Source organism: Arachis ipaensis, chromosome B10 (genome assembly GCF_000816755.2).
Source record: "Arachis ipaensis cultivar K30076 chromosome B10, Araip1.1, whole genome shotgun sequence".
In the NCBI taxonomy this organism is placed as follows: domain Eukaryota; kingdom Viridiplantae; phylum Streptophyta; class Magnoliopsida; order Fabales; family Fabaceae; genus Arachis; species Arachis ipaensis.
The window spans coordinates 125,030,918-125,043,301 of NC_029794.2; the positions used below are offsets into that span (position 1 = coordinate 125,030,918).

General features: G+C 33.0%; 1 protein-coding gene across 1 annotated transcript; it reads left to right on the forward strand.

Annotated features, from left to right (window-relative positions):
- Positions 9,607-12,020, forward strand: LOC107621451. The gene is made up of 2 exons (XM_016323472.1): positions 9,607-10,501; positions 11,368-12,020. The coding sequence occupies exons 1-2, from the start codon at positions 9,607-9,609 to the stop codon at positions 12,018-12,020; spliced, it is 1,548 nt and encodes a 515-aa protein (XP_016178958.1).

The window sequence follows — 12,384 nt, forward strand, 5'->3', positions numbered from 1 at the left end:
TGACATAGTCTTTTCATATTCATCTAAGAGGTCGTAGGTTCGAGTATCCCTATCTTTAGTAAAAACTAAATATCTTTATTAGCTAACGACAAACCCTTAAATAAAATTTATTTTTTGATAGATTAATTCTTGATCTGTTAAAATTAAAAAATACTATAGGCAACAAAAAAAATAATACACTAATTATCTTTAAATTTCTAACTGTCATTAATTGAAATTTTTACTATTTTAATTTAAAGATAATTAAAATCTTGCTTTATTATTTTATCATGTTCTTCACTTTTGTGAGCTTTATCCAATAACCTTACCTTGATTTAAAATTCAAAATCAATCAATGTGAATGCATGGATGCTTTGAATTTGTATCAACTCCCAGAAATTCCAATTTGGTTCCCACATTTCTTCCCCGCTTCCCACCTTTCTAAACGCCAGTTAACTACTCAACTATTTGATGATGATAAATTTTTTACAAAATGGAAACGAGAGTGGATACCTAGAATTTAAGAAAATTTTTTTTGAACCACCAAAAAAATAATATTTTTTGTTATAAATATATTTGTTATGAATGTTTTAAATTGTAATTGTATTTTAAATTTTAAATAGATAGAATCAGTTAATCTAACTAAGTCACCTAGGAGTTAGACTTTTAGCTATAAATAGTTTCTTTTTAGAATTCTATGTACACACCAATTATTAATAAAATCATCTCTTATTCTCTCTATTCTCTTTTATCTTTCTTCCCTCCTCAAACTCTAATCTTTATTTTCATAACACGTTATGAGCACGAGTTCTATTCTAAAGCTAAATATGGATATTCTTCACATTTCGCTCAAATTCAATAATGAAGAAGTATGTCTAGCTGACAGTGCTTTAACGCATACAATACTTAGAGATAAAAGACATTTTATCTCTCTTGTTACAAAGAAAATAAATATAAGTACGATTGTTGGTAGTGCAAAAATAATTTAAGGCTCTGAAAGAGTTACTATAGTATTGTCTAAAGGAACCAAGTTCTTTATAAATAATGCATTACTATTAAGTAAGTCTCATAGAAATTTAGTATGTTTTAAAGATATTTGCCAAAATGGATATCATGTAGAAATTGCAAGAGAAGAAAATAATGAATATCTTTGTATTAAAACTATAAAATCAGGAGAAAAATGTGTCTTAGAGAAATTACCCGCTCTCTCTTTTGGTTTGTACTATACCACTATTAACAATGTGAAATCATATGCCATAGTAAACCAGAAGTTTACAAATACAAATATATTTACAATTTGGCATGACTGGTTAGGACATCCAGATTCAATCATGATGAGAAGAATCATCGAGAATTCACTTGGTTATCCTCTAAAGGAACATAAAATTCTTCAATTTAATGAATTCTCATATGCTGCTTGTTCTCAAGAAAACTTAATTACAAGACCATCACAAGAAAAAATTAGGATTGAGTCACCATCTTTTCTGGAATATATTCAGGGTGATATATGTGGGTCCATTCATCTCTATGTGGGCCGTTTAAATATTTCATAGTTTTAATAGATGCATCTTTATGATAGTCCCATGTTTGTTTATTATCAACTCGCAACATGGCATTTGCGAGATTGCTAGCTCAAATAATTAAATTAAAAACTCATTTTTTAGACTATGTTATAAAGACAATACGTCTTGATAATACTGGTGAACTTAGATCCCAAATATTTAATAATTATTGTGTGTCAATTGAAATTATGATAGAAGAACCTGTTGCTCATGTACACACTCAAAATAGTCTAGTAGAATCATTAATTAAGTGCCTCCAGTTAATAGCTAGATCATTACTTATGAGAACTAAGCTGCCTGTTTCAGCGGGGACATGCTGTTTTGCATGCTGCAGCACTTATACGCATCAGACCAATAAGTTATCTTAAATCCTCCCTATTACAACTAGCTTACGGTCAGGAGCCAAATATTTCTCATCTTAGAATATTTAGATGTGTAGTTTATGTCCCAATTGCTCCACCACAACACACAAAAATGGGACCTCAAAGAAGATTGGGGATATATATTGGTTATGAATCTCTGTCAATTATAAAATACTTTGAACCCGCGATGGGTAATTTATTTAAGGCAAGATTTTTTTATTGTCACTTTGATGAAACAATTTTTCCAAAATTAGGGGGAGAAAATAAGCAGTTAAAAAAAGAAATTACATGGAATACATTGTCATTATCCCACTTAGATCCTCGCACTAGACAATGTGAACTAGAAGTATAAAAGTTAATTCATATGCAAAATATTGCAAATCAATTGCCAGATGTATTTACTAACCTAAAGAGAGTAACCAAATCTCACATTCCAGCTTCAAATGCACTAGTAAAAATAAGTGTCTCAGAAGGACAAACTGTTAGTGCAAATGAAAGCAATCCATGCCAAAAGCTTGGAAGACCAATATGTTCTAAGGATAAAAATTTCCGAAAAAGAAGAGAAATAGTTAATCATGATGGTTATAATATGGAGACAAGTACTCAAAAAAAATCCAGAAACATAAATATTGATGAAACCTCTGAAGAGGTTCAGGTACCTGAAAATGAAGAGATCTCAATAAGTTATATCACTATCGAAAAAATATAGAACCGAAAGAATACTGTTGTCGATGACGTTTTTGCTTATAATATTGCTGTTGAATTAGTAAAGCAAGATGAGGATCATGAACCAAAATCTATCAAAGAATGTAGACAGAGAGATGATTGACCAAAATGAAAAGATGCATTTCAAGCTGAATTAACTTTTCTTAGAAAATGTTAAATTTTTTGTCTTATAGTCAAAACACCTGAAAGTATAAAATCAGTGGAATACAAGTGGGTTTTCGTGCGCAAACGCAACGAAAAAATGAAATAGAAAGATATAAAGCATGACTAGTAGCACAAGAATTCTCACAAAAACCTGGTATTGACTATATGGAAGCATATTCTTCTATGGTAGATTCAATTACATTAAGATATCTTATTAGTCTGACAGTGCATGAAAAGCTTGACATGCGTCTAATGGATGTTGTTACAGCCTATTTATACGACTTAATTGACAAAGAAATTTATATGAAAGTTCTCAAAAGGATTCAAAGTGCCTAAAGCATAATAATTCTCCAAAAATTTGTTCAGTAAGACTTCAAAAATTTTTGTATGGATTAAAACAATCTGAGCTTATCACTACAAGATTTTTGTTTATTTGTGGAGGTTTTTTCTCCTATTTGTGGAGGTTTATAACCCCCACCAGATGGTTTGTGGAGGTTTCCAAAATCCCCAAAATTTGAGGTGCCACGAGATCTTTTGTGGGAGTTTTTAAAAACCTCCATAATCTATTCAGTGGAGGTTTTGTATGTGTTTAATGGGGCTTTTATATTATACTTTTGTGGCAATTTTAAATCACTTTTGTGATGGTTTAAAACCCCCACAAATTGATTTTTTAATTTAACAAAAATTAACTATTTTGTGAGATTTTCAAACCTTCACAAATCTTATAATTATTTATTTATTTTTAATTTCAAATCATTCATTAATCTCATCTTATTTACATATTTTAAAATTAAAAATTTATTTTTTAATATCAAAATTTAAAAACTAACTATTTTATAACAATTCCTCAATATAAGACATAATTCTGTATAAAAAAAATTCTCAATGTTAATAGTTCCAAACATAATTACATATGGTATTGTTCTACATAACTATTATTGTTTTTCTTTAAAAAGTAAAAACAACTTCAATATTTCAATATTATCTAATTACATAAAAGTTTCAAAATGAAAATATGAATACAATCCCAAAATACCATTTCTGTGATCCTTTCTTTAAACTCTTCTAGGCACTGCAATTTCCCCTAGTCAGAAGAGAGCAAAAAGAAAAAGCGAAGAAAAAAAAAAGATTATGCATGTCGTACCAAAGCTGTTCTGTGATTTTCCTTCTTTACCTTTGATGCAGTCATGAAAGTATCTGTTGAACACAAAGTCATATATCAGCCAATAGTGAAGTAGATAAGCACCATTTTTCATTTGAATATAGAACAAGAACATATGATAATTCTGACTTAGAGAAAACTCTAAATCAACTGACCAGATACCAGAACTAGACCAAATTAAATGTTATATGAGCAGCAAGAGAACACTAAGTGCAGGAGCGCATAATCATATCAAATCTCATCTTAAATTGAGCAAAGGATGCAGCACAATATTAAGGTTAAACATGCTAGTCAATAACTTTCAAACAACCACAATGAGTGAGAATATGCATACATGGGAAGTATAGAAGGGCCAAAGTATTAAGGTTAAACATATCACTGTTATCTCACCTTCAATTGACCAGTGGTATACAGAGGTCTGTGTCACAAGCTCTGCCTCTACCTCTGCCTCTGCTATTATTATTAGTGGCTGCCTTTCCATATGAAATCTGCTCCAATAAATAAATACTTTTAATTAATAACATCATCATCCTTTGGTAAAATGTCAAGCACATAATAAATAAAAAGCTTAAAATGTTACCTTTGGCCACAAACTCAAGTACTAAACTAATTCATCTAATTAACCATGTTGCCGAATATAAGCTAAACTTCTCTGTGCCACAAACTCTTCTACCCCATGCCCATTGTATGTTACTTTTCCTGATTTCTGATTTTTTCATCATCATAACTAACCCAATTATTATCCTTTTTTTATTGAACACATATGAACAAGAATATCCATGTGTAATAATTCAATTACTAAAATTTAAAAGGAACTATGGCCTACAATATATGAACTTATTGTAGCAAAATTTGATTGATTTGCTTACTTTTAAATCTTTGCCAAGTTTTCTAGCAAAATGTCAATCAAAGCTAATAGCAATGTGGTCTTTCCTGAGACTGGAGGTCTTAACAACAGAGTCATTCTACAAAACAAACTTCATCATTATACCAGCAATAAAATAATAAATAAATAAATAAAGTTTTATATGGTTCTCGTGGGTGTACTTTTTAGCAATAACAAAATAAATAAAAAATAGAGAAAAAAAACAAAAAAAAATAATAATAAAATAATCATTCACCTTTTAGCAGTATCTTCAAGGCTTTTATCACTCTTTTCATGTTGAGGGTCATTTGTTACATTCTGGGTACTTCTACCTAGATTTTCTCCAACAGTATTATCTGACCCAGTGGTGTGCATCAGAGATGAAGGCTCTAAATGCAAGTCAACTCCATCAGAATCCATATATATTACCTCATCATTGGTTTTATAGCCATGCTATCAGTAGATGCATGAGCATTTTCAACATTGCTAGCTTTAGGCATTTTAGCACCTGCATTGTCACTTTCTTCTGCTGTAACTACTTTTTTCCTAAGGTTCTTGTTGGAAGAAGTATCTCTTTTTATTAAGCTTGGATCAAGATTGAAGTTATCCAACCTATGCTAATAGAAGACGTGTAAATATGATAATACATTTTAACCTTCAAAACACTCACACTACCAAAGCTGAAGCCAACAATAACATTGTTCCACATTAGATGATTATTGTCTTGAGTACTTTGGCACTTACTCATTAAAATCAAAGCTGAAATTAAATGCATTTTCTTTTCCTGCTTTTTCACCACCAGAAGATTCTCCTTTTTTGTCCTTAGACTGGAAAGAATTTTTGGGTGTACATGCAAAATCAAGGTCAGACATGTCCATCTTAAATGATGATATGTTTTTGAACTCACCGTCCAAATTAAAATTCATGTCCCTACAACAAGAGAGTGTTTCTTATAAATAAATAGGTGCTACTAATTCACATTTGCATATATGTATATCATGTCTTTAGTGAAATAAAAAATTTAATGTATCATATAACCCTTCTCTAGTATAAATATTAAATAAAAACATCTTATCAGTCAATTGGAACATTTAAAATGAAGAATGTTTCAGAATGAAACCAATAACAGCATCCTTTGACTTCATATTTCACTTTGCCAAAATCAAACTCTAAAATTCAAGAAGACTCACAGTTTCTCAAAGTCAAATGTCTTTTTCTTCCCTTTAGGAATAGAGTCAAAGCCAAAATCCATTGCATCATCATCTGCCATTGACATGGTTTTTCATGAACTAAGAAATTCCTTTCTAATGTCTTCATCTGTCAGAAATGAAAAACAAATAATGATAAAAGAAAACTCATGTAACATAATATCTCTAAGAATCTTGCATCGATAATATAATAGGTTAGATCCTTAATGAAGTGCAAAAAACTGCGTATGAAAACAGTGAAGAACTTAAGTCCTATATATCTGAACTATTATTGCAACAGAACTGAGGAGGCAAGACAGAGAAGAAATTTATCATTAACAAAGAAGAAATATCAGTAAATTAACAGGGAAGAAGAAGAAAAAGAAGTACCAGCGGCAGTCCAAAGGAGAAATCGGAGTGAGAGAAAGCGGCGTTGAAGAAGAAGCTCGGGAGTATAGAGAGACAACGGCGGAAATTGTGGCGGCAACGGCGGCGAAAACTGCGGTGACAACAATGACAACAACGACAGTATAGAGAGACAGATCTGAAAACGCATTGATAAGATAGGTGGCTCGATCCAGAAGCTCTCTACTGCAACGAACATGGCAGTGGTAATGGCGCCGGCGGCGAAAACGGCAGCGAGAACGGCGGCAAAAATGGCGATAGAAAATTTAGGGTTTGAGGCGCCGTTCTCTTCTCCGTTAACCTGCCTCTCGTTTCTGCGATTAGGGGAAATTATATTTTGGGGGAGAATTTTATATTTTAATTTTGAATTAATTATTAGTGGAGGTTTTTTAAATTGCCATAAATAAAATATATTGCAGAGGTTTTTAGAGACCCCACTAAAATACTCCCAAAATTAAATATTAATCTTGTAGTGTATGTGGTATAAACGTCTTAGTGAATACTTATTGAAAGATGGATACAAAGATGAACGTGTATGTCCATGTGTGTTCATAAAGAGATTTGAATACAAATTTGTTATTATTGTGTGCAATATATGTTGATGATTTAAACATCATTGGATCATTTGAAGAAATTCCAAAAACTGTGGATTATTTAAAAAGAGAATTTAAAATGAAAGATCTTGGTAAGACAAAATTTTACCTTGATTTACAAATTGAACACTTAAAAGATGGTATATTCATGCATCAGTCAATTTATACTGAGAAACTTTTGAAAAAATTTTACATGAACAAGGCACAACCCATTGAGTACTCCAATGGTAGTGAGATCATTAAATGTGGATAAAGATCCATTTCGACCTTGTGAAAGTAATGAAGAGTTCCTTGGTTCTGAAGTATCTTACTTAGTGCTATTGGTGCACTAATGTATCTCACTAACAATACAATACCAGATATAGCATTTTCAGTAAACTTATTATCGAGATTTAGTTCTTATCCGACTTAAAGACATTGGAATGGTGTCAAACATATATTAAGATACTTTTAAGGATCTATTGATAAGGGTTTATTTTACTCTAATGAAACAACATTTCAATTAGTTTGATATGCATATGCATGTTTTCTTTCTCATCCGCATAAAGACAGGTCACAAACAGGTTATCTATTCACAAGTGGAGGAACAGCTATATCTTGGCCCTCAACAAAGCAAATTATAACTGTAACCTCCTCAAATCATGCAAAAATATTGGCAATTCATGAAGCAACTCGAGAATGTGTTTGACTTAGGACAATCACCCAATATGTTCAAGATATGTGTGGTTTACCGACGAAAAAAATATCTACAGTTATATACGAAGATAACTCTGCTTGTATACGTCAACTAAAGGAAGGATATATCAAAGGAGATAGAACAAAACATATCTCACCAAAGCTTTTCTACTCTCATGATCTTCAACAAAGTAGTGATATAGATATTCAGCAAATTCGTTCCAATGATAATTTAGCATATTTGTTCACTAAAACACTAGCTACCTCAACATTTAAGAAGCTGGTATACAAGATTGGGATGCACCAACTAAGAGATATCAAGTGATATAATTATTAGGGGGAGTAATACGCGTTGTACTCTTTTTCTTAACTATGGTTTTTATCCCATTAGATTTTTTCTATTAAGATTTTTAATGAGACAGCTACCTAACGTATTATCACTAGAGACATTCAAGGAGAGTGCTATAAATATATTTGTTATGAATGTTCTAGACTGTAACTGTATTTTAAATTTCAAATAGATAAAATCAGTCAACCTAGCTGATGAGTTCTATAGGAGTTAGATCCTTTGCTATAAATAATCCCCTTTTAGAGTTCTATGTACACACTAATTATTAATAAAGTCATTTCTTATTTTCCGTATTCTCTTTCATCTTTCTTCTCTCCTCAAACCCAAATCTTTATTTTCGTAACATATTGTCAGCACAAGTTCTACTTTAAAACTAAATAATTACTTTCTACTACTTATCCTCCTTATTCTTCTAATTTGTTTTACACCACTATCACCGTCGCAATACATTAACATTCTTCTTCCTTCTTCTTAAATTTCTTTGTTAATCTTTTTTTTTTATACTTTCATGTTTCTTTTATATATGCCACACATAAAATATATTTATCTCCATAGCATTGCATCAATTTTTTTTATGCCTAACATGCTTTGCTTTACTATATGCATATCATGCATATACTTATTATATAAAGTATATCCTGTACATAGGACTATATGTAATTTTTTTATATAATAATTTTTACGAAGAATCCATATGCTTTACTTCCTAATGTTAAGAAAGATTCATAATTATTATTCATGACATGTACGCCATTTTTATTCTTCTTCGATCGTCTTTCAATTTTTTTTCGATCGCCTTTTATTTGTTTTCTTTTAGTTTGTTTGTCGTCTCTCTTCCTTTTCTATATTTTCTCTTATTTGTTATGTTTTTATCTTTATTTGATTTATTTTTCTGATAAAATTATGGGCTGAACTCTTTTTTTAACTATAGTTTTTATTCCACTAAATTTTTTCGGATAAAATTTTTAATAAGACAGCTATCTAATGTATTAACATTAGAAATGACCTTCGAGTTTTTGTGCCTAGGATTTTTTGTGCCTCTGATAGGATTTCTTGTGAATCCTAATTTTTAATTCTATTCTATTTTTTTTCTTGTAAATTTTAATCACTAAGAGTTCAGACCTTCTCCAAATAATCTGAGTGAACAGTGAGATTTCGTCCTTCTTTAAAGTTATAATTCTCTTTCATAACTCATCCTATGACATCACCTGAGGTGAGAGTTACACAGAATCCAGAATAACTTGAAACAGAAGAGGAGGAGATTGTTGTATTGGAGGTGGAGAATGTGAAGGAAGGAGTCGAAATATGCTCTAAAAGCTTAATAGGGAGACTAATGGTGGACAGAAAGGTTAGCGGCGGGACAATGGAGGGAGGATTCGGAGCTATCTGGAATCAACCTGAGGGATTTAGAGTCAAAGTGCATGGAGAAAACATATTCCAATTTTTCTTTTCTAAGGAAGCAAATGTGATAAGGGTGGAAAGGGGATCTCCATGGCTATTTAAAAATTATATGATCCATCTTAGAAGATGGCAGCCAGGTATGAAAGTGGAACAGGAGGACTTTACTTGAATTCCAGTATGGATCCAAATATGAGGAATGCCTGAATTTTGCAAAACAATAACGGCGGCATGGAGGATAGGTCAAAAACTAGGGGAGGTAATGGAGGCTGATAAATTTGCCATGAGAGGCAAGGAGGACCAGATTATGAAAATAAGGGTTAATATGGATGTGACCAAGACACTACGTCAATCAATAAAAGTAGCTAGTCCGGATAATGTAGTTTTTGAAATTATGCTGAAGTATGAAAAATTGGGGATCTATTGTAGTTTTTGCGGTTACATCAGGCATGAAACAAGGAACTGCGAAGAGTACCTGAAATTGTCTGCCAATCAGCAGGAGATTAAAGAGAGATGGAATAGAGTGTTGAAAGCAGACCAGATCGGGTGGAGAGTGGAAGAGCAAAAGGAGAACTCACACCCAAACCCACGTGGAAAGGAAACTGGATTCTCTCAACCTCATAATAAACCTACACCAATAAGCCTTCTAAAAAACCTTTCTAACCTATCATTCAATGACCATAACCCCAACCGTATCCATAATCCACCAAATTCTCAAATACACCTAAACCAAACCAACATTCTAAAACCATCAGCTCAGTATCATATCTCAAATCCGCAGGAAAACCAAAACATTATTCCATACACTAGAACAGAACCGGTGCCAGGAGGTATGGAAGGTTTGATACGGATAGAAAAAGTAGGGGTGTTTCACGTAGGCAGCACAGAGAGAGGTATTAAAAGAAGTAGTAAACGACCAAAAATTAAACATTTGGCGAGAAATATGGAAGTGACGGAGGTAGGGAGTAAGATTGTTGGTGTTAAGCGAAATTCGGAGCAACAAGATGAGTTTTTGAACGAAGAAGACTCTATTTCATCCACTGAATTTTATTCTGAAGGGCTTCAGGGTGCCATCTCAAAAGCGGCACCCCAAGGTTCATGAAGATGATCATGTGGAACTGTCGGGATTTGGGGAAACCCCTAACAGTTCACAGCATCAAAGGGTTATGTAGAACCCATTCCCCCGAAGTGGTATTCTTATGCGAGACCAAAAATACTACTTCGTTTGTGGAGAAACAAGGCAGAAAAGCAGGTTTTCAGAGGTTCCATTGTGTTGAACTAAGAGGAATAGCGGGAGGGCTGGTATTAATGTGGAAGGAAGGTGAAGATATTAATATTATTCAGCATGATGATTTTCTTTATTCATTTCACCTAGAGAGACAATGTGCATAACAGAATTTGAGAGATTTTTGGAATACATTTGCACAATGAAGAGGCCCAACGAAACGTTCAATACAATCAGATCTTAAGTATACTGGATACAGCTGGAGAAAATATTCTGATTACTGGTGATTTTAATGCTATCTTAGCCTTTAGTGAAAAAGAAGAGAAAAAATGAAAACTATATCTTCTATTCAAGCTTTTCGAGACTTTATTAATGGAGGTAGCCTGGTTGATCTTGGATATGAAGGTAGTATGTTCACTTGGAGTAATAAACAGGCAGGAATTAACTTTATTCGAGAAAGATTGGATAGATGTTTGGCCTCTATTCAGTGGAAACAGAATTACCCAAATGGCTCGGTGGTGCACTTAGATGACACAGGATCTGACCATAGACCGCTTCTGGTTTCCTCGTATAGAGGAGGTTTTAAAACAAAGAGAAGGTTCAGATTTCAGGAAAGATGGTGTGATAGCGAAGAAGCTAGGCATGTGGTGGCAAATTCATGGCATATGAAGGTTAAAGATTCTCCGATATTTGTATTATTCAGCAAGTTTAAATAATGTAGACACAATTTGGTAGCATGGCAGAAAAATTTGTCTACTAACTTGAAGAAAAATATTGCTGAATTAAACTCAAAGCTGAATGCAGAGAAGGATAAAGGTGCAGGGGCTGACACTACTATGATTCGGGTCTTAGAGGTGAAACCAGAAGATGAATATGAGAGGGAGAAAAGATTCTGGAAAGAAAAGGCCAGGTTGCAGTGGGGTGATAAGAACACAAAATTCTTTCATGCCAAATTCCGTATGCGGAGTAGCAAAAACAAGTTGCACAGGCTGGAAAGTGATTCGGGTGAGGTTGGTACTAATCCAGAACAAATAGCTAGTATTGCGCAGCAATATTTTAAAAACCTATTTACTACTTCTAAACCAAAGGAGCCGACTGAGGAGCTGGAGGGGTTGACTAGAAGGGTAGATAACAATACCAATCGAAGGCTAACTAGACCAGTCTCGGATCAAGAAATCAAAGATGCAGTTTTTTCTATTAATCCTCTTGTAGCACCTGGAGAGGATGGATTCACTGCAAAATTCTATCAGTTTTTCTGGGACACTATTAAAAGGGATGTTCTTAATGCTGTTCATAGCTTCTTTGAGGGAGGGAAGATGCTCAGAGCCTTCAATCATACACACATATGCTTAATTCCTAAAGACTCCAACATTAGCAAAATGAACTAGGTGAGGCCAATCAGTCTTAGTACTGTTTTTTATAAAATTATCTCTAAAATTCTTGTGCATAGATTACAACATACTATAAACAGAATTATTAGCGATAACCAAAGTGCATTTATAAAGGGCCGGCTCATTAGTGATAATGTATTGATTGCTCACGAATTTATGCACTTCTTGAAGAATAAGAAGTTTGGGGATGAACAACTAGCATTGAAAGTAGATATGAGCAAAGCCTACGACCGGGTTGAATGGAACTTCGTTTGGGCTATTATGGAGAAATTGGGTTTTTGTAGAAGGTGGGTGGAGTGGTTGAAGGAATGTGTAACGACCGTTTCCTACTCTGTTGCTGTAGAAAGACAACCTCATGGTT

Bases quoted from the DNA above. Each gene is read 5' to 3' on its own strand.
- LOC107621451 (XM_016323472.1), top strand. From the start codon at position 9,607: ATGCCTGAATTTTGCAAAACAATAACGGCGGCATGGAGGATAGGTCAA. The intron at 10,502-11,367 runs GTTCATGAAGAT...ACAATTTGGTAG, and splicing joins CTCAAAAGCGGCACCCCAAG to CATGGCAGAAAAATTTGTCT.